The 21,094-nt window shown below is 41.6% G+C and overlaps 1 protein-coding gene across 2 annotated transcripts in view; it reads right to left on the bottom strand.

The window, feature by feature from the left end:
• Window positions 1-13,932: 13,932 nt before the first annotated feature.
• Window positions 13,933-21,094, bottom strand: part of DOP1B (DOP1 leucine zipper like protein B) — a 130,312-nt gene continuing 123,150 nt past the window's right edge. For both annotated transcript variants that reach the window (XM_007493149.3, XM_007493150.3), the window contains exons 35-37: window positions 18,433-18,594; window positions 18,007-18,136; window positions 13,933-16,966 (exon numbers count right to left, since the gene is read on the bottom strand). In XM_007493149.3, coding sequence (XP_007493211.2) covers window positions 16,736-16,966; window positions 18,007-18,136; window positions 18,433-18,594 — 523 coding nt within the window. In that variant the 3' untranslated portion in view covers window positions 13,933-16,735. The remainder of the gene's footprint in view (window positions 16,967-18,006; window positions 18,137-18,432; window positions 18,595-21,094) is intronic.

Below are 21,094 nucleotides of genomic sequence, written 5' to 3'. Positions count from 1 at the left end.
AACCACACGCTGCACCAGAAGATCCAGAGTGAACTTTGGAATAAGGTGAATTGAACTGTGTGAATGCATTTGTTTTGAATGTACACTCTTATGCCAAAGGGGACTGCCCCCAAATTGTTTTTTTGTAAATATAGCAATCATTGGTTTTTGTTCTTTTTCTCTTCTGTTTCTCTTTTATCCCCAAATTATTGCATATACCTTAAGTTTAAAAAAATTTTAACGTTATAAGTTTATTATGTTTAAATGATCCCTTGGAGAGACTAGTCTCCCAAAGGATCACAGAGGGAATGTGTAAATAGAATTTTGTACCTTTGGACTTCATCTCCCAGAATTCCTTTCCCTTAGTCCCCATGTTATGTGCTTACATTTTATCGATAACTTTGTGTGCAATTCCTCTCTCTCTCTCTCTCTCTCTCTCTCTCTCTCTCTCTCTCTCTCTCTCTTTCTTTTCTCCCACATGTGTCTGGGAAACTCTTCTTTTGCTAAGGCTATCATTTTCCTCTACTTCAAGCTATTACTAATAAATCTTATAAAAATATAATGCTTGGAGTGTTGATATTAATTTTCAATCATACAAAGGTAATTATATAAATTTAAAAATATTATTATTATTATTGTTATTATTATTATTAGGCAGCTAGGTGGCTCAATGAATAGAGAGCAAGGCCTAGAGATGGGAGGTCCTGGGTTCAAATATGACCTCAGACACTTACCAGCTATTTCACACTGGGCAAGTCACTTAACTCCAAATTACCTACAACTTAATGCTCTCATGCCTTGGAACTGATGTCTTAAATTGACTCTAAGACAGAAGGTAAGGGTTCTTTTATTTTTTAAGTTTTTATATTCAAATTTGAATACATTCATTTTAGGTGTGTGAAATGTATGTATTTTAAATTGTGTAAAATTGAAAATTGGCTCTTAATTCTATTAGTTAAGAATCAAGCCAGCATTGATTTAATATTCTCCTTCCCAAGTGAGTCAGAATTCCTTACCTCTGCAAGCTTACTCAGGTAACCTCAAGTCACTCGGATTGCTTCCTGTGACTTGTACCTCAGATCTTGTAACTTCCCCCATGGCCTACATCCTGAAGAAGTGTACCTAAAGGTCAGTCTCCTCAATCCAAACTATTATTGCAACTCCCACTGCCTACAGACTAACCTGAGGACTGCCTCTGAGTAGTAAGGTAAGAACTGACTTCCTCTCCCAATGATGTAATGGGGAGACGCTGAAATGATACTTACCCCAACTCTTCCTTGAAACCTCTAGCCATTTAGGAGAAGAAATACCTCCATCACTTGCAATTTCGCTCTATCATCTTGTTAATCATTATAAAGTATCCCGCTGCTGCCTCTCGGGGTTTTGGCTACTAAAGAGCTATTGACCCCTTTTATTGTCAAATGGTGGCCTTGCTAATAAAAAGAACATGTTCAGGTTTTTATTGCTTCCCTTTGCCTTAATTTCTATCATGACAATTGACTTCAAAACACACACACACACACACACACACACACATATCATAAAAGTATTTGTTTTTCAGATAGCTGACTGCAACATACTAGCTAGAACATTTATCTAGTGTTCAGAATGCATGAAAAACAAAATCCTTAGAATTATTGTAGTGTCTGAAAAAGGTGTAAAGTACAATTTGGGCGATATAAAGTCTACTCGAAGGAAAAAAAATCAAAGGTGTGGAGGGTTATCCAAATGGACTACAGTTTGCAGTAATGTAAATAGACCTTTCTATATGTAATTTTTCAGTCTCAATGCCTTTCTTAATGCTTATCTTTATAATAATACCATTACACATGAGACATTAAGAAACAAAAAGAAAGAAGGAAAAAAATAGAATAAAATGTGAAATATTTTCTTGCAAAAACGATTGACCTTGGAAACTGGACAGAGAAAAGTAATTGAAGAATTAGTGAACTACCTGAAAGCCATGACTAACAAAAGAGCCTAGACATCATATTTCAGGAAATTATTTAGAAAAATTGCTCTAACATTTTTGAACCAAAGGATAAAATAGCCACAAGTTATCTCTTGAAAGAGATCCTGAAATGAAAATTCACAGGAATATTATAAACAAATCTAGAATTCCCAGATCAAGGAGAGTACAAGCAACCAGAAATAAACTATTCAAATATCATGGAAATCCAATGAGTATAACACAAGATTGAGCTGCTTCTACATTAAAGGAGTGAATAGTTTTAAATATGATATTCTGGAAGATCAAGGAGCTAGGATTACACCAAGAATCATCTCTCCAACAAAACTGACTATAACACTTTAGGGGAGAAAAATAGACATCTGTAGCCCTCAGTAGTGAGAATAGGCCCCAGTAAAATCTCAGCCATAGCCTAGGAATTGCAAAGCACGTAGTCTGCTCCCCAGCATGAGAGAAGCAAACTTTTCCCCTCCCCGAATACTAGATGCTCTTCCAAGAAAATTACTGATGCAGGAATTCTGAGAGAAGAACCTACAATATTTTAGAGAAAACTGGGTCGTGTTGAATTGACATGTTACCTGTGATTTATGATCCTATAGAAAACTCTGTTCAGAACTACAGAGGTAATCTAAACCCATTGTCTCCATCTTATAAATAATTACTAACTATTGGCCCTGCAAAAGGCTTACCTAATCCCTTAGCCTATGTGATATTCCCTATAAAATATATACCCCAAATCATTAAACTTTGTCACTGCCCAGCAAGAGGATGTCTGCATGTCTGATCTATCAGTCTGGTAGTTCGACCCTCCTATAATCCGAGAATCATTTTTCTCATCCCAGTTCATTGATCCATGAGTAATTCACGGAGCAGAACCCAACATATATTTAATGAAATAGAGGATGTTCAATCATTCCTGATGAAAAGACCAAAGCTCTGGGGGTAGTTTGGTGGCTCAGTGGATTGAGAGCCAGGCCTAGAGATGGGAGGTCCTAAGTTCAAATCTGGCCTCAGACACTTCCTAGTTGTGTGATCCTGGGCAAGTCACTTAATCCCCATTGCTTAGCCCTGACTGCTCTTCTACCTTGGAACCAGTACATAGTATTGATCCTAAGAGGGAAGGAAAGAGTTTAAAAAAAAAGAAAATTAAAAAACCAAAGCTGAACAGAAAATTAACATTTCAAGCTCAAGATTTGAGAGAGGTAAAAAAGAAAAGAGAAACCATAAGAGATAAGGACAAACTGTTTACATTTTTACATGTATACTTGTAAATCCTAAAAACTTTGTTATTAGTAGTAGAAAGAGGACAAAAGAATATTTACAAACCCATTTTAGAAAAAAATTAACAAACCAAAAATCCCAAAGGCCAGATGCATTCACAAAAATTTAAAGAACAATTGACTCCAATACTCTGTAAACTACATGGAAAAATAGGCAAGAGTTTTACCAAATTCCTTTTATGACATAAATATAGTGCTGATACCTAATCAGGTAATGGCAAAAAGAGAAAAAAGTATATATCAATTTTGCTAATAAATATTGATATGAAATTATAAAATGAAATACTAGGAGATAATATACCTCAATATATTACACACTAGGAATAATATATCATAAAGGTCATACATTATGACCAGGTGGGATTTATACCAAGAATTTAGGGATGGTTCAATATACAAAAAGTATCTCCATAATTGACTATATCAAAACAAACAGAAATCATATAATTATCTCAGGTACAGAAAGTCATTGACAAAGGGGATCTACCTATCAAGACAGGAAGTATGTGAACACAATTATAAAATACTTTTCATACAAAAATTGCCCATGAATAGACCAAACCAATAGGATGAAAATGACTATTCAACTTTAAATGGATTCACTTATTCAGTGCTATGACAAACTACCAAAGAATTACTTTATCAAGCTAGAAAAAATAACAACAAAGTTTATCTGGAAGAACAAAAGGTCAAGAATATCAAGAGTGTCAAAGGAAGAGATATGAAAGTGTGCCGGAATTCAAACTATTATACAAGGTATTCATCATCAAAGCGATCTAGTATTGGCTAAGAGATAGAGTGGGTGATAAGGGGAATAGATTTGGGTACACAAAACACAGTAGAGCACAACCATAGTAATCTCGTGTTTGATAAACCCAAGGATCCCAGCACTAAGGGCCAAGAACTCACTATTTAACAAAAAACTGTAGAACAAACTGGAAAACAGTAAGGCAGAAATTATGAAGAATCAACATCTCACACAATATACCAAGATAAGGTCAAAATAGGTTCATAATTTAGACACAAAGGATGATCCTGTAGGCAAATTAGGGGAGCATGGAATAGTTTATCTGCCACATCTATGGATAAGGGAAGACTTTGGGACCAAATAAGAGAAAGAGCACATTACAAGATATAAAATGGATAGTTTTCTTACATTACATTAAAAAGGTTTTGCACAAACAAAGCCAATGCAGCCAAGATAAAAAAGAAAGCAGGAAACTCAGAAAAAAAATTCACAGCAAGTTTCTCTGATAAAGACCTCCTTTCTCATATAGAGAACTGAGTAAAATATATAAGAAAATAAATATGAATGGACAGTTACAGGACAAAGAAATCATGTCACATGAAAACATGTTTGAAATGACCATTGATCCAAGAAACGCAAATTAAAGCAGCTCTGATGTACCACCTCACATCTATTAGATTGGGTGACAAAATGTGGAGGGTCTGGGGGAAAGTTGGGGCACTAAAGCACTATTAGTGGAGTTGTAAACTGATCCGACTGATTCAGGTAATGACAATCCACTTGAGGAGGAGGCTAAGCCCAAGCCCAGTGACTAGCACCAGGAGAGACCAGAAGAGTCACTGGGCTTGGGTTTAGCCTCCTCCTCAAGTGGATTGTCATTACCTCAGGTCCATTATTCAGTCTGAAACTGCTAGCCTGGGATTGCCCTCAAGGTGGATTCTCACAGGAACAGGGAACAAGGACAAGCTTTGGGGTCTCCGACTTACAAGCTAGTCCTAAAACTTGGGGTTCATCAGATCTCACTAGGCTACAAGTTTGGGGTTTCTAGATTCCGTGTTGACACATGGTAGTGGCAGAGGATGAGGTGCTGCTACCTTATATCCCGTTCACCTTGGTTTCCTGCTTCAACTCTCCTGTGTGGCCTGTTTTGTGCTCCTTTGGAGACTCTCCGTAATAAGGGATGGAGTGCTGGGTTGCTCTTTCTTCCTGCCTTTGTTTCTACTCATGCATGAACCCAATTAGGTCAACTTCTGCCAGAGTTCCTGGTTGCTTTTTTCTGCTTTGTGTTTACTTTCCTGAGGAGGTGCCTGAACATTGTTTATTATGTGGGCACGACCCAGCTTTGGAGACCTTAGAAGTTCCAGAAGGTTAGTGGCTCAAGGTTCACTGGTGGCATGGAATGGTCAAGTCAACTCTGAAGAGGAGGAGGAGCCCAAGTCCCTGGCTTGCTTGGCCAGAATACATAGACTTTAAGAAAAGTAGTTTAGCAACTGCTTGATCACATGGGTCGATGGGGATGTGGTTGGGAGTGTAGACTCTAAACGATCACCCTAGTGCAATTATCAACAATATGGAAATAGGTCTGATCAATGGCACACGTAAACCCAGTGGAATTGCACGTCAGCTACGGGAGGGGATGGAGAGAGGAGAGGGAAAGAGCATGAATCCTGTAGCCATGGAAAAATAGTCTAAATTAATCAAATAAAATTTTTGAAAAGTAAAAACAAGAAAAAAGAAAAGTAGTTTAGAGTTAAGTTGAATATGTGTAATGAATTTAGCCTAGTGCCTAGAACGTTCACAGGTCTGATCGTGTCATCCCCATATTCAAAGGAGAGGACTTATTTTTAGTACATGGAAATATTTCTAGTTCAGAGTTTTACATAAGGGCTCAGGTTCACCCCTCAATCTCTGCAACTCATTCCCAGGAGCTTTAGGAATTCCTCACCCAATGAAGTTTTTCTATTTTAGAATAAATAGGAAAGGGAGGTTATGGATAAGGTGGTGAGATCTGTCTTACTCAGCAAATAGCCTTGTGCTAGATGTACCTGCACCTATTCAAAGTGAGTCCCTCAATTTCCCACTGAGAAACCTTAGCAAAGGACACCCCTGAAAGCAGGACCAAGATTTCTCCCCCTGCATACATGACGGAGGATGTGGGGCCAAGTTTACAAGTGAACACCATCATCCAAGGGATAGGGAAGGATGGAGAGGTGTGAAGGACCACAGAGCCCTGGTTATTCACCAATTAGATATCCTGGATATCCAGGAGAGAACGGAGGGACGAGCTCCCAAACTGGACTTATGGCTCCATGTAGGAACTTGGGGGTCTTTTGGTTACCAAGAGAATCACTTCACCAAATTAATTTGTACTGACTGGCCAATTAAGAAATTAATTTAATACCCAGAACTCCTGCCTCTTGGCATTTTAATTCACCACACAATAAACCACTGGTTCCCAGTTACCTCCAGGATCAAATACAAAAATTTTATTTGGTATTCAAATACCTTCATAATCTAGCCAGTCCGCACTGGCCCTCTATCAGTCTTCTTTTTTTTTTTAAACCCTTACCTTTTGTCTTAGAATTAATATTAATTCTAAAGCAGAGGAGCAGTAAACACTTGGGGTTAAGTGACTTGCCCAGGGTCGTACAGCTAGGAAGTGTCTGAGGTCAAATTTGAATCCAGGACCTCTTATATTTTGTTCTGGCTCTCTCTCCATTGAGCCACCTCTCTGTGCCACTTCAGTCTTCTTATACCTTTTACCCCCTCAATGTACTCTTCACTCCAGTCATTGGCTTCCTTGTTGTTTCACAAACAAGACACTCCATCTCTCAGCCTTGGGAGTTTTTTCTGGCTCTGGCTCTGGTTTTCCTATTCCTGAAATGCTTTTTTATGATCCTCCAGGAAGCCTGCTGGCTTTCTTGGCCTCCTTCAATTGCCAACTTTAATCTCATTTTCTACAGGAAGCCTTTCCCAACCCTTCCTCATTCTGGAGCCTTTCCTGGGTTCATTCTCTCTGACTGATCTCATATGTAGACATAGATCATCTACACCTGCCAAGGGAGATACCTGTGGTACAGATGAATGAACACCAGAAAGGAGTCCTGCTGAGGCTCTGGGTAATAGATTAGCAGGTGAGAAGGCAAAAGGAGCCTCTTTAAACCCAACAAGAGAGCTCTTCGTCCCGATTCCCACCATCCCTACAGAACCTGGGCTCCCCAAACTGTTTGAGGGAGAAAGCGGGGAACTAGAACAATGAGGGGGATTCTGGATACTCCAGATACACGGGTCTTCCCTGATGGGAGGCAAATGGTGAACAAACAGGTCACGAGGGCAGTGCTGGCCGTTCTGCCCCCGTGTCCAGGCCACATGTGATACCACGGCCAAGCAAATTTGGGAGAGATCTGCCAAAAAGCCAACAAGAAGGTTTGGAGGAAGCAGGTGCAAAGAGGAAGAGAGCCCAGTCTCAGACCCTTCCAGAGCATTCGCATTGACCTCAAAGAGATGCCCCCTTTGGTAGACAGAAGTATATCCTAGTCATAGGTGAGCTTCTGAGGAGGTTTGATGGAAGCTTATGCTTTGGCTTTGACCACAGCATCACGGACCTACAGGATGATTTTATTTTTCTTAATTAAAAGACGTTTTTTCAAACCCTTACTTTCTTGGAATCAATACCATGTATTGGCTCCAAGGCAGAAGAGTGGTCAGGGCTAGGCAATGGGGGTTGAGTCTTGCCCAGGGTTACACAGTTAGGAAGTGTCTGAGGCCAGATTTGAACCCAGGACTTCCTGTCTTTCAATCCACTGAGCCACCCAGCTGCTCTCTCCAGGATCATTTTAAAACAAATAATCCCTCCCCTCCCCAAAATATGGCAGTATGACTGGGGCAAAGGTAGTCATTTTGCCTTATGAGATTTATAAGGATTAATGAGAGGATTAGGCATCTCCTGGGAGTTTCATGTTTCCTGGCGGTCACCTTCCTTCCTAGAGTGGAATGAATGAATGAGAATGTGAGGAAGCGGATTTCAAAATTGGTTTTAGAAATGAAGCTTCTCTAGACTAAGTGCCTATTCGTTGCCTTATTAAGAAAAAAAAAAAACTTCCTCAAGATGAGAAACAGGAATCTCTCCTTATGGAATGATTTGGGGTCTGTCCTTTCTGGGAGGGAGGAGAGACCTGCCATCTTTGGAATCTAACAACCTTTTTCTTAAAACGATATCCTGGCTCTGTCCTCAGACATTGGGTCTGTTGACTCAAACTTGTAAAAGTTAAATTTAGTCTCTACGGACAAAAATATTATATTTTATGAGGTTTATGAACGATTATTAGAAATCAAGGATACAAAATAATAAGCCACATGCCTAGGGCTGATTTAGCCCATTCCCAGCTTAATTTCTACATGTTGCAATGTTTCAGATTGAGGAAGAGAGAGGCTGAAGTAGGCATTGCAGCCAGTTTAAATACAATTTGTATTCTCGCCCAGGTGGGGACTCAGGTGAGATTATAGGGAATTCTGGGAGGTACCAAGGACTTCTGGGGATTGAAGTCTGGAGTTCAAATCTCCATTTTTACTTTCCCCCTTGTTATTGGGAAACCAGTTTCCCCAAATGGATCATGAAAACATAATCAACTTAAAGGTTACAATAATTTGAGGATAAGAGGGAAAAAGAACAAAACCAATAAATGCTGGACGCATTGACAAAAAACCAGTTAGGGGCAGTCGCCTTTGGCATGATAATTTCTGGATGAAAATATAGACTATCAAAGTCTTATGTGTAAAAATTCTAAGTAAAGGAAAAATAAATCTATAACAGGTCTTTGAATCAGGGCCCAATTAAAATGATCTAAGCAATGATGCATTTATCCAGTCAGTAGCCAGGACTACAGAAAGCTGTCACATTATGAAAGACAGAATAGGGATTAGATTATAGGAGCCAGGTAGGAGCCAAGTTTGAGATACTTGTCTGTAAATATTTTCAGAGTGTGGATACAAGAATGTTAAGCATCGCAACCTTGAGTCTTCATACTAGGTTCAAGTCCTTTGTATTGGTTTAGAAGTGCATCGATCCTTCCTGGATTGGTTTCTCTTTTTTTTTTTTTGACCTGTGTGCTCTCTTGGCACAATTCAGGTTTAGCTTTGTGCTTCTTTGGCCCTGTGCAATGGCTCTTTTTGTATTATCTTGTCCTGAAATCAGACAGAATCATTAAGCAAAGTCCCATCATTTTTTAAAAACAATTAGTGGCATCATTTTCATAGTCTCAAGCTTTTGGGGCATACATTGACATTATAGCAAATATATTTTAAACTTATATTCCTGCAAAATCAAAAAGTTTAAGAAAATGTTAATACTGGTAACATGTGCTTCAAATATAAAAAGGAGAGAAAAAATAAAAGACTGAAATAGTATATTGCACATGCAAGAAAAATGTAATAATAAAAGAGTTTTAAAATTCAAAATATAGCTTATAATCATTGACACACTGTGTCAGCTAAGAAAATATAGAATACAAGGTTTTCTCACCAAAAATGAGATCCATTTCCTCTTCATATTTGGCCATGATCCACTGTGAGTACAAGCAAATGAATTTCATAAGGTAACAGGTTTTTCTTTGTTTTGTTTTGTTTTGTTTTTTATAAAGAACAGTAGTACAAATATGTAGGTATCAATATCCCCAAATTTCTCAATAGCCCAATTAAATACAATAGCAAACAAACCCACTATCATATTTCACATAAGTTGTTGTATGGCATTTTTAAAAGCCTATGAACTGATGGATATTTGTCACACAATTTTTACAAATGAAGCAAATGTTTCAACCTTGGCAAACATATTTTTAAACAAAGTAAAGCTTATTTTGGGTTTAGAACATCATCAAGAAATCTAGATATCATTACAAAAATGTGGCAGAGGAATCTAGGAAAAACCCAAACCCCTGTACTGTTGATGTTGGGTAAAGTAAGCTGAAGAGTTATAAATGAGTGATGTTCCTCTTTTGGGAGTGCTCCAGGGGTACTAACTATATACCCTGGGATTAACTTCCCAGCTCCTTGCTATGAGACTATGATGTCCCATTCATTCACATTTTTATAAATGTGGGAGGTGGGGATTAAAATTGTATTTCACTTCAGCTACTAAAATGGACCTTACCTCCTGTTAGGGGCAGGCAAAATGACCAGAGATTGATAAAAAAAAAATTCTAAAAATAATGTCTAAAGACCCCTTAAAATCAATTTTAGATATTTAAATTAAATTTTCCAAAGGTTGTTATATAATTGTAACCAGGTTTTTATGAAGTCTATCCATCATTTAGGTGACAATTTACAAATTCAAAACAGGAAAAAAAACCCTGTTTTTATATATGAGCTTATTCAATAATATTTCTTCAGTATAGTTAGAGGGGAAAAGCAACAGAATGTAATAGTAGTTAAAACCCAGTACATAAAAATGATTCAGTGTAACAGAATAGTATTGAACACATTAATATATGAACTTAAAACCAACAAAATTAAATCATAAACAAAACAATCAGCAAAATGCAATAGAGATTTTTATAAAACATTGGAGTCTGAAATGCCTTGAAAATATAACCTCCAGTCTCTTTAAATTTCCTTGTTGTTGTTGTTTTTTTAATTATCCATTTAGATGCCTATTGTCAGAAGGCAGAAAATTGGTAAGGGGTAGGCAAAGGGGGTTAAATGATCTGCCCAGGGCCACACTGCCAGGAAGTATCTGAGTCCAGATTAGAAACCAGGGCCTCCCATCTCTGGGCCTGGTTCTCAATCCACTGAGCTGCTCCCCCATAGTGAGGGTGGGTTTTAGGAATCTCAAATTGGGCCTAAGAATTACAGGGAGTTGAAATTCTCTCCTGACTCTCCGAGAGAATTACAGGGAGTAAATTTAAAGATTCCTCAGGTACTTCCAATGATAAGGAACCATCTGGGGAGATAAATAAAAGGATGAGTGCACTCAAAAGATATCCTCTTAAAGCCATGCTTGTAAGTTCATGTTTGGAAAAGTCTCTTCCTTCTCTTCGTTCTCCTCCTCTGTGATCCCCTGATCCCCTGCCCCTAGTCCACATGGAGGCTAATTGTAGCCTAAAGAAAGAACACCCCCATTTTTACTAGCTGGTTTGTTATCCTGAAGAAATTGGGATAGCTACCAGCAAGGCCTGGGGAGATCTGGCTCGAGGCTGGAGATCAGCGGGGCTGAGTCCGGGTGGGTCAGGATCAGGAGAGCTATCTGGGTCCTGATCGCAGGAATGCAGAAGCAGGCAGCAGGAGCCAGGCCTGGCTGGGCCAGGCAGGCAGGGCTGGGACCAGGTGAGTGATATTGAATCAAAAAATTCTGAAGCGGATGGCTGCAGGCAGCTTGAGCTGATCAAGAGGCATTTCTGGAAAGCCTTGGAGAAACAAGGCTTAAAAGTAATTTATCTAGGCTATCATTTTTTTTTTAAATTTTTTAAATCCTTACCTTCTGTCTTGGAATCAATACTGTGTTTTGGCTCCAAGGCAGAACAGTGGTAAGGGCTAGGCAATGGGGGTCAAGTGACTTGCCCAGGGTCACTCAGCTGGGAAGTGTCTAAGGCCACATTTGAACCCAGGACCTTCTGTCTCTAGGCCTGGCTCTCAATCCACTGAGCTCAATCCACCAGCTGCCCCCTAGACTATCTTTTTTTTAAAAAAACCGAGTTTTTCTCTCATCCCTTCGTGGTCGCCAGAACTGTAAAAGTTAAATTTAGTCTCTGCTGATAAAAATATTATATTTTATGAGGTTTATTAATGATTATTAGAAATCAAGGATACAAAATAATAAGCCATGTGCCTAGGGCTGATTTAGCCCATTCACAGCTGAATTTCTACATGTTGCAATGTTTCAAGTGAGGAAGAGAGGCCGAAGAAGGCGTTGCAGCCAGTTTATATACAATTTGTGTTCTCGCCCAGGTGGGGACTCGGGTGAGATTATAGGGAATTCTGGGAAGTACCAAGGATTTCTGGGGATTGAAATCTGGGGTTCAAATCTCCATTTTTACAAACTCCTCCTCTTGAGTTTGTAGTCTACAGGCACCAACTGGGTGACTGAGTCCTAATTAAGTCACGGATGGACTCCAAACTCCAGCCTGCCTGGGAAGGACCACATCAAGTTCTGTTGATTGCCAAAACAGCAGTCTGGAGGGTGGGAAAAGATTGAACCCAATATGCCCCGCTTAAGGGACCAGAGAACCCACCCCAGGAATGGACAGCAGCCCTGACTTTGGATCCTCTTAAACTAAGACTAAGTAAGGGACTGAAAGGCTATAAGTGGAATGATTTTGGGGGAGGGGATAGTGGGATTAGTCCTCCTTCTCTTTCCCTTGTCATTTTCACTAGGCTAGAACAAAGGCCTTGACCTACCAGAGGCGTGGAGCAGGGTATCCAGGTAAACTTTGGATTGCCATCACAAAGAAACCTGAATATTATTAGATGCTGGACAAGTATTAGACTGTGGGAGCTCAGAGAACCAGCGGGCCCTGGGGAGTGAGAAGAAGTTGTGTGCCCTGAGGATGGATCCATCCAGGATGGAGTGATGTTGGGTGAACCACCTCATTCCAAGGGTATTCTTCACACTCTTAGAATAAACCCTTTACAGAAAAACTGACCATGTTCAAAGGGGAGTCAACCTATACCTGTGGAGACAGAAAAGATAACCCCATAATTTTAATGATCGAAGATGTGGGGAGTGACCTAACCAAATCTTTGGATCAGGGGTAGATATCTATATGGAAGAGACCCCATGGGAAGACTTAGGATAAGAGTAATAGAAGGACCAGAGGGGATTGGCCTGACCTGAATCTAAACATCAGCTCTGGGTTGGATAAGAAAGTCTTAGATGATTCCAAAGTAGTCAAAAGAGTTAAAATGAAAGGCCTGAGAGAGGCCGCCTTAGGAGTGAGGACAGGATATGGAGATTGCAATGCTTGGCTGTAATGGATTCAATACATGGTCGATAGCCTAATCACAAGCAACTGTAATGCTTGTGCCTTGGGCAGACCATTGCCCCAATTGCTCCCTTCCCTAATGGATTAACGAATGATCCTGCAGGGTTCCATTGTATAATAAAGGTATTCCAGAATGAGTTCTCCTGGACAAAGAACTGGAAGAAAGGGAATGAGAATAACTCTCTTTGTATCCATTGTATAGCTAATCAATTTAACATTCCTGTCCAGTATTTCTGGATGAAAATTTCTCTGACTCTTAATCATTTCTTAAAAAATGTTCATTTGAAAGATACTCCCTTCTGGAAGGTTTGAATGTGTCATTTAAATTGAGGATTGAATTTTCTTATAAAGAAGGGGAGTTTTCCCTTTAAATCTTGGGTCATTTGTCTCAGGCATAGCCACACATCTCTCTCTCTCTAAATCTAGAGAAATTGTCTCGGGTCCACGATGTGAGCCATTGATCCACATTTTCTCTCTCAGTAAAATATATTCCATTTGAAAGATGGGTTTCCCTGTCCCGCATTTTAAATAGTGGTTTAAAAGGGTACATCTTGTTATTTCAAGAGCCCCTTAGATTTCCACTCCACACAGCAGAAACATGCAGGGATACCCCAGTTGGGTATCCCTTTTAGTCTGGCATTTGAAAAGTCTGAGATTCCAAAGCCAAGAACCTGAAGGGAAGTCCTGCCAACCCCTTCCTGATCTTTTGACTCCTGAATAGATCTAGACGGGTTTCCTAAGAATCCCTGAGGAAGGGAAGGCCAGAAATCAAATAGAAGCAGGGTTTGAGTCCCCCTTTTGGTTTGACTATCCACAAGAAGGTAGATTGGATCAATGATATTACACCAACAGAAGTACTAGGGAATAGAACACTAGGGAGGCAGTAAAGGGGATTGGGAGCCAGCTGAATGCAACTGGAAAGATGGCCTGGGACAGACTGACCCTGGAGATGATACTAGCAGAAAACGTGGAGCCAATGTGTTCAGGAGACGGCGCTGCATTTTTATTTCCAATAACAGAGAGCCTGATGGACCCATCATCAAGGGCCACCAGGGGCTTGCCACCCATCACTCAGGGCCTCCAGGGGCTTGCCACCCATCACCAAGGGCCACCGGGGACTCACCACCCATCGCCCAGGGCCTCCAGTGTGAATCTTAAAAATTCTCAGACCCTACTTCAGAACACTTGGTTAAGACCATTCCCCATTTTAAACAATGAAGGGACTTAGATCAGAATGTGAGACCTCTACTCCATCCCTACTTAAGCATGCTTTAGGGGAAGAAACTCCTTGCTGAACAATGAAAAATACTTAAACCCATACTTATAGTAAGGCAAAAGCTCTTAAGCTGTGCCTATTTTTAGATCTAATACAAAAGGGTGCTAAGTATCTATAAAGGTCAGGCAACTTGTAAACTTGCAAGTGGCAAAGAGGTGAGAACTTACTCAAAGGTTTTTCCAGGTGTGAATTACTCAAAAGTTTAGTCTACTCAGGTGTGAATTCAGAATGGTCAGTCCTTTGGAAAATGTCTACTGTGGTTGGTAGATGTGAGAACTTAGAGGAGGTGACATAGGAGAAAATTCCCTCTAAAAGGAGATGAAAAGCTGACATAGGAGAAAATTCCCTCTAAAAGGAGATGAAAAGCTGAGAGAAGGGACTGTCTCAGAAGAACTCTCTCTGGAGGGATTCAGCTGGTGTCTCTCTGAACACTAGAATCTTGCTTGGACAAATCTTGTGGTGAGTGGATAAAAGACTGACTGATCTCTCTCTTAGGGTTTTCAGCCTAGGCTGGCTCATGCTGGCCTAGGCTGGTCTAGCCCTTTTTCTCATTATTTCCTTTTTCTCTCTCTCTTTCATTATTTCCTCATTTGTATGAATTAAAACCTTTATAAAACCCAGCTGACTTGGGTATATTTAATATTTGGGAATTTTCCCCTGGCGACCACCTTATATTTGATTTAAAACAAGACACTGTCTTGAAACCATATTTTCTGCAGTCACAATTTAAGCCAACTACTCTTTTATCTGCCTCAGTTTATGACTCCCACTATTTTAATCATTACACCGGGGGCTCTCCACCCATCGCTCAAGGCGTCCAGGGGCTTGCCACCCATTGCCCAGGGCCTCTGGGGGCTCGCCACCCATTGCCCAGGGCCTCTGGGGGCTTGCCACCTATTGTTCAGGGCCTCCAGATTTTCGCCACCCATCAGAGGAATTGGCTGCACATCCAGAGGTGGACATCTTGCGCCCTGGGCAGCTGGAGGGAAGCGTCCTCTCAGGCCTGACCTCTGATAACTAAAATGGGCATTCAAGTGGCCCCAGCTTGTGGCCCAGTTCCATGTCTGAGGGGATTGGTCCAAGACTGATTCAAACAGCTTGATGCAACTCATCAGACCACCATTTCCCTCCATCTGCTTGCTCCAAGGCTCCTGATGGAAGAGGAAGAATTGGGTAAATAATGTCAAAGGATGCTCTGGGCAGTAGAAGCTCTATGGAATGTTGTAGGTTATGAGGAAATGAAAGGGGAGGGACTGGGGAAATGGAGATTTCCGAGGGCAATGAGAGATGCAATGGGGGGGGGGGGGTGGCTTTCTCCCATAGACTGTAATCTCTGGAGGACTCCAATGAGGAAGCGGGAGGAAGGGGTCCTTCAGGCTCAGGAAATACATGCTGCTGTTTCTGGTCTGGGCTCTGTGGGCCCCCAGACGTGGCTGGGTATGGGCTCTTTAGGGACAGGAAGAGCGTGCAGGCAGCGTTTCTTACCCGCCTGCCTACCTGTGATCAAACTGGAAAGGGGACATATCTGCGGAAACTCCCCCTCCCAGGGCTAGCCACAGTCGGACATGAGCTTTGTTTTTTATTAGAGATTCTCAGTGTTCTCCGAACGTACTTCCATGACCAAAGATGTGCAAACATCTTCCCGTTTACACAAATCTTCCCGTTTACATGGACTGACAGGGACTCCGCGGCATGTGTGCTTATCAGGGCAGCAGGTTAAGGAGTCACTAGCCTATTCCCTGCACTCATTTTGCTTCACAGCCTCATTAGGGCACCAAGACGGCCCTCTGGAAGAACTCGCGCCGCGCTGGGTTGGTTTCCCCGGGACTCGGCCGGCTCCGTGAGCTTGCAGAGGCTCGTGGTCCGGCTGGCAGCAGGGGCCGAAGGCTTTGCCATTGCCTAGACGATAGAAGGGCTGCCAGAAGGAAGGGGGCGGGAGACACGCCATGAGATCACGGATCTGGGGAACACCGAGACCTCCACAGTAACGCTTCTCCGCAGGGCGGCCCAATGGGTCTGTTTACAAGTTCAGGCCACAGCACGGAGGCGGTTCTGCTGGAGAGGGGGCTAGAGAGTCCCAAATACCTTCTATGAGTGTCACTTTGGGAAGGCATGTACGGACTTCCAATCACTCCTATTTGGGTAATCATGTTTGTCTGAAAAAAGAAGCATCTGGACGAGAGAGGCGAAGTTTGCAGAGAACTGCCCTTGGAGGAGACCAAAACACAACCTCACTTCCGCACCACCCACAGAAGCAGGCTGCCTGCCTTCATCTGCATCGTCTTTATTTAGACTGCGAGCTACAATTGTTCTGGATCTGGAGGCAACATCAACGTTACTGCATAAACCGAGTAAAAAAAGGAGCCCTTTGATCTGCCTTTCTTAAGTCATTGAAGGAGATTTTTCACGCCAATCAGAAATAAATAAAACTAAACCGACAATCCCGTCCTACCCTTCCACGTTAAATCATATTCTGGCAACACAATAGCGCCAAATCAAGGGAACAGTCTAACAGTCCAGATTCTCCAGAAAATCACATTCCACACTTTCCTCCAGTTGTTTCAAGACCTTCGGGCCATCCGCCATAGAAGACTCTGCCAGGGAAGGCCTCGGAGCCTTAAAAGCGCAGCTCAGCGTCCGGAAGAACGGCATCAGCTGCACGATGCTGGAGATGGACCGCTGGTGCAAAAGGGGGAATTCGCGCTGGGGAGAAGCCGTCTCGTTCGGACTGGTGATCTCCTGCGGACAAATGCACGGAAGTTATTGGCTTCTCAGGATCTCCGTACCAAGATTCCAGGCCACACAGAAACGTTCGGGGGGACTTTCCATGGAAATGGAGTATCGACAGTAATGAGGTTTCAAATCTGAGTCTAGATGATGAGAAGCGCTCCCTCTCTAGTCCATTAACATGCCTAGCAATGGACGCGTGGATCTCCTGTTCCTATGAAAGAATCACGAACTCGGGGCTAGAAGGGACCTCAGAGGTCTATTAGAGTTGAAACTCGGCAAAAACATTTTTCTACATTATCCACAAAATGCTTTAAGATTTCGGGGGGGGGGCACTGCTAGTGACTCAGTGGATGGAGAGTCAGGACTAGAGTTGAGAGGTACCGAGTTCAAATCTGGCCTCAGACACTTCCCAGCTGGGTGACCCTGGGCAAGTCACTTAACCCCCCTTGCCTAGCCCTCACCCCTCTTCTGCCTTGGAGCCAAAACACAGTCATGATTCTAAGACGGAAGTGAAGGCTTAAAAAAATACCTTGTGACTGAGGATCTCTAATCATCGATAAAAAAAAGTCTGGCCTTGGGAGGAGCCAAGACCAATCCCCATTCGACACTGACATGAATGGGGAGCAGCTACAAATCCACATAACTACATTCTTTTCCAGCTAACGCTGTTCGGGTGATATCTGTGAGGATTTCAAGACGAGATGGAGGCTTCCTTCGGGGCAGCTAAGTGACCTCCCTGGCACAGGAGCTCGGACTGTACCCCACGTCAGAGGAGGGTGCACCAGCCCCGCTGCAGCTCAGAATTCCCAGCGGAGCCGAGGAGCCCACCTCTCGGCTGGCTCTTGACCTTCTCTTGTTCAGGGAGCCTCATCTCGTCAGCTGTCATGTGGCTCAGGAGGGGTTCAGGCCTGGGAAGGGGGTGCTAAAGGAGGTCCCTGGACTGCGCCAGTCAGGTTTGGCCCAGACCGTTATTCTTTGCCATTTCTATGCTGCAATTTAGACAGCGTCGGCAGAAGAGGCTTCAGTGTAAAGAGCAATTCTTGGCTTACCCCATATTTTAGGTGGAGAAGCTCCAGGATCCTAACCACATGCGGTTTACACTCTTGCTGATACTCCTCTCCATCCGAGGGAAAGGCAGAAGTCTTTGTATCCACTTCTGGGACGAAAGCCCATTTATACCTAGAAAAAGGAACAGACCTCGGATCGGTGGCCGCTTCTCCGGAGAAATCTGAAGGTTTCTTTTTGTGGGAGGAGGGAGAGAGGTGAAGAAAAGAAGTTCTAGTTCCTGCATTTAATAGGAGAATCATTGCAAGCTGTCTGAGACTCGGGGTCTGTGTCCAAGGGAAGTTGGGCTACCAGAAGTCTCCTCTGCCGTTAGTAACCAAGCTGTAGATGCCGAGCGGCGTCCGTGACAGAAGAGACTTCCCTAAAGAGCAGTGCACGGACCTGGCCCCCGGCAAGTACGCGGAACTTACATTTGAAATAAGGGCATCTTGTCTGGCGGGAAAGAGAGTGCGGTGTCCAGAAACTTGCAAGCCGATAAATACAGGAAGAGCTCATTCTGGGAAATCTCAGCCAGGGAGGGTCCACCGCCATCACTTCCTGAAGCTCTCAATCTGCTTACTTTGTTGTTGCTTCTGCGATTTACAACCAAGGACACGGGCATTAGAAATTCTGAAAGATCCTTTAAATGAGAAGATTATTTGAACGTTTCCATTTCTCCAGGAAGCTTTATCCTGTTCAAAGTTTGTATAATACCTCTAAGTGGGAAGACGGTAGAGCAGTCATCTGGTTTAACCTGACCTGAAATACGAATTCCCTCAATACTGCTCAAAAGTGGTTATCTAGGGACAGGTAAATGGAGAGCCAGGCCTAGAAGTCCTGGGTTCAAGGATGACCTCAGGCATTCCATAGTGGGGTAACCCTGGGTAAGTCACTTAACCACAATTGTTTAGTCTTTATCACTACTTTGTTTTGGAGTCAACACTTAGTATTGATTCTAAGGTGCAAAAAGCCTCAGTCATCCAAGCCCTCCTTGGTGTCCTGGACTCTCAGGAGATTTTTCTGATTCCTAATGTAGCACATTTCATTTCTGAATAGCTTTCATTTTTTGAAAGTTAAATTTTCATATATAGTAGGGAACGGAAAACGTTCTCTGCAACTTTTGCCAACTGCTCCAATGAAGCAAAGTAGAAAACATTTTAATTTTTCTTCCACAAACTACCCTTTAATCACTAATGAGATTATTATTTCCTTTGTTTTGAACAGTAGCTTTCTAATGTGGCCCAAGACTGCTTTAATATTTTTTGGCTATCAAGTCAACAAGCATTTTTAAAGCACTTGCACTGTGCTAAGCAAGGGGAAATTCCAAAGAAGGTAAAAAGGCAATCTCTGCTTTTGAGGAGCTCACAATCTAATTAAGGAGGCAACAGGCAAACCAGAGTACACTAGATATATATGAGATAAACTGGAGATAAACAGAGGGGAAGCACTAAGACTAAGGAAAACCTTAGAAAAGGATTCTTCTAGAGTGAGAGTAGCTGAGACTTCTAGAAAGCCAGGGAATCCAAGAGACAGATCAAGTACCTTGTGCAAAGAACCCCAAGGATACCAGTGCCATTGGAGACTAGTAAGGGGTAAGAAGGCTGGAAAAGCAGAAAGTGGCAACCTTGTTTTATGGAACCTCCACATTTACCTTTGTCCCTTAGGAACTTGTCTTTAGGGAATACCCAGACAGATCCGTATCCCGGGCTGAACAATGTGGCAGATTGGCTAGGTGAGTAAAACGCTTGACAAACAATGAACTCATGTATCTTGGAGATTGTTGAATGAGGGGCAATCACTGCCCCAGCAGGTCCACCATTTGTAACCAGGTAACTGTAGGTGTTCAGATTATAGGTATTTGGATAAGTGCCAAAAGTTGCCCAACTCCGACCCTAAGCATTTTTTCTGGACAAAATGAGGTTCAGTTTAGCCTGGTTGTGCAACTTCCAGCATGTGTTTGGTTGTACATAACTGAAGAAAGCAAAGTGACTGGGTGTCTCCCCATTCTTACTCTAAGGGAAATAGGAGAGGGAAGGTATGCTGTGGTACAGATACAGCAGTGCAAAAGAATCTGGATAGTTGGGTGAAAGCTTTGAATGGAAGCTAAATTGGAATGTTGGAACCTGGGTTATCTAATTCATCTAAGTTTTGGTAACTGTTTTGGACCAATTAAAATGGAGGAAAGTTCTTCATGGTATAAAATACTATAACATAAGATTTTTTTTTTTTGTAAAGGCTATGGCATTTTTTTAAAGCTCAAGAGAAGCTTGAGAACTGAAGTTCTGGATTTGTTCTGGGTTTTGTATTTCTAATGTAATTTATTAAATTAAGGTTTTTATAATAATAACCATAAAAGCTTATAATTTAAATGTTAGCCAATAATTGAAATTGTACTAACATGTAGGATAGCTAAGAATATAGAATTTGCTATCTGGTTATCAGAATCTCCAGCAGGAACCCCAAAGGAAAGTTTCAGGATTTTATAACTTTATATTTTATGGTTTTGACATAGTTAAAGTGGAAAATATTGCATATCAACAGCAGTTAATTTTTTAATAATACCAGTAATTAGATACATTTTTGTTCAAGGTATTAACTTTTGATTTGAATGCTGGGATTTCAAACTTTTTAAGCTATTACATAATGCTTTCTAAAGAACATACAGGTTTTCTAATGAACATGCATGTGTTCTGGAACATAAGAAAGTTAATTGGAATTTGGTAGGCTGTAGACCTGACTTATTGCAAATGAACAAGAAATATTTGGGAAAATACTTTGGGATTAAAGGTAAATGACCCTGAGTGTTTTAAATGAACAACCCAAGTTTCCTTAAAATAAAAGAGAGTCCTTTGGGGCACAGCTGATACAAATGCAATCTTTTCTTGGAGCCTCAGGTAAGAGTAGAATAAAAAGGCCCAAGGGACAGCCATTGTAATTTAAATACTCTTTTCTCATTTAAAGCTAATCTTAAACCTTTCCTGCATGAGACCTCAAACTGCTTCCCTTAGACTGTCAAGTAGTGAGTGCAAGGCTTATTCCCTTTTCCTTGGCTTTTCTGGAGGCACCAGCCTCCAAGGAGGCCCCTCATCTTGG

This window comes from Monodelphis domestica, chromosome 4, assembly GCF_027887165.1.
Source record: "Monodelphis domestica isolate mMonDom1 chromosome 4, mMonDom1.pri, whole genome shotgun sequence".
Lineage (NCBI taxonomy): Eukaryota > Metazoa > Chordata > Mammalia > Didelphimorphia > Didelphidae > Monodelphis > Monodelphis domestica.
The sequence above is the reverse complement of the archived record's forward strand: the minus strand, read 5'-3'. Positions and strand labels throughout refer to the sequence as shown.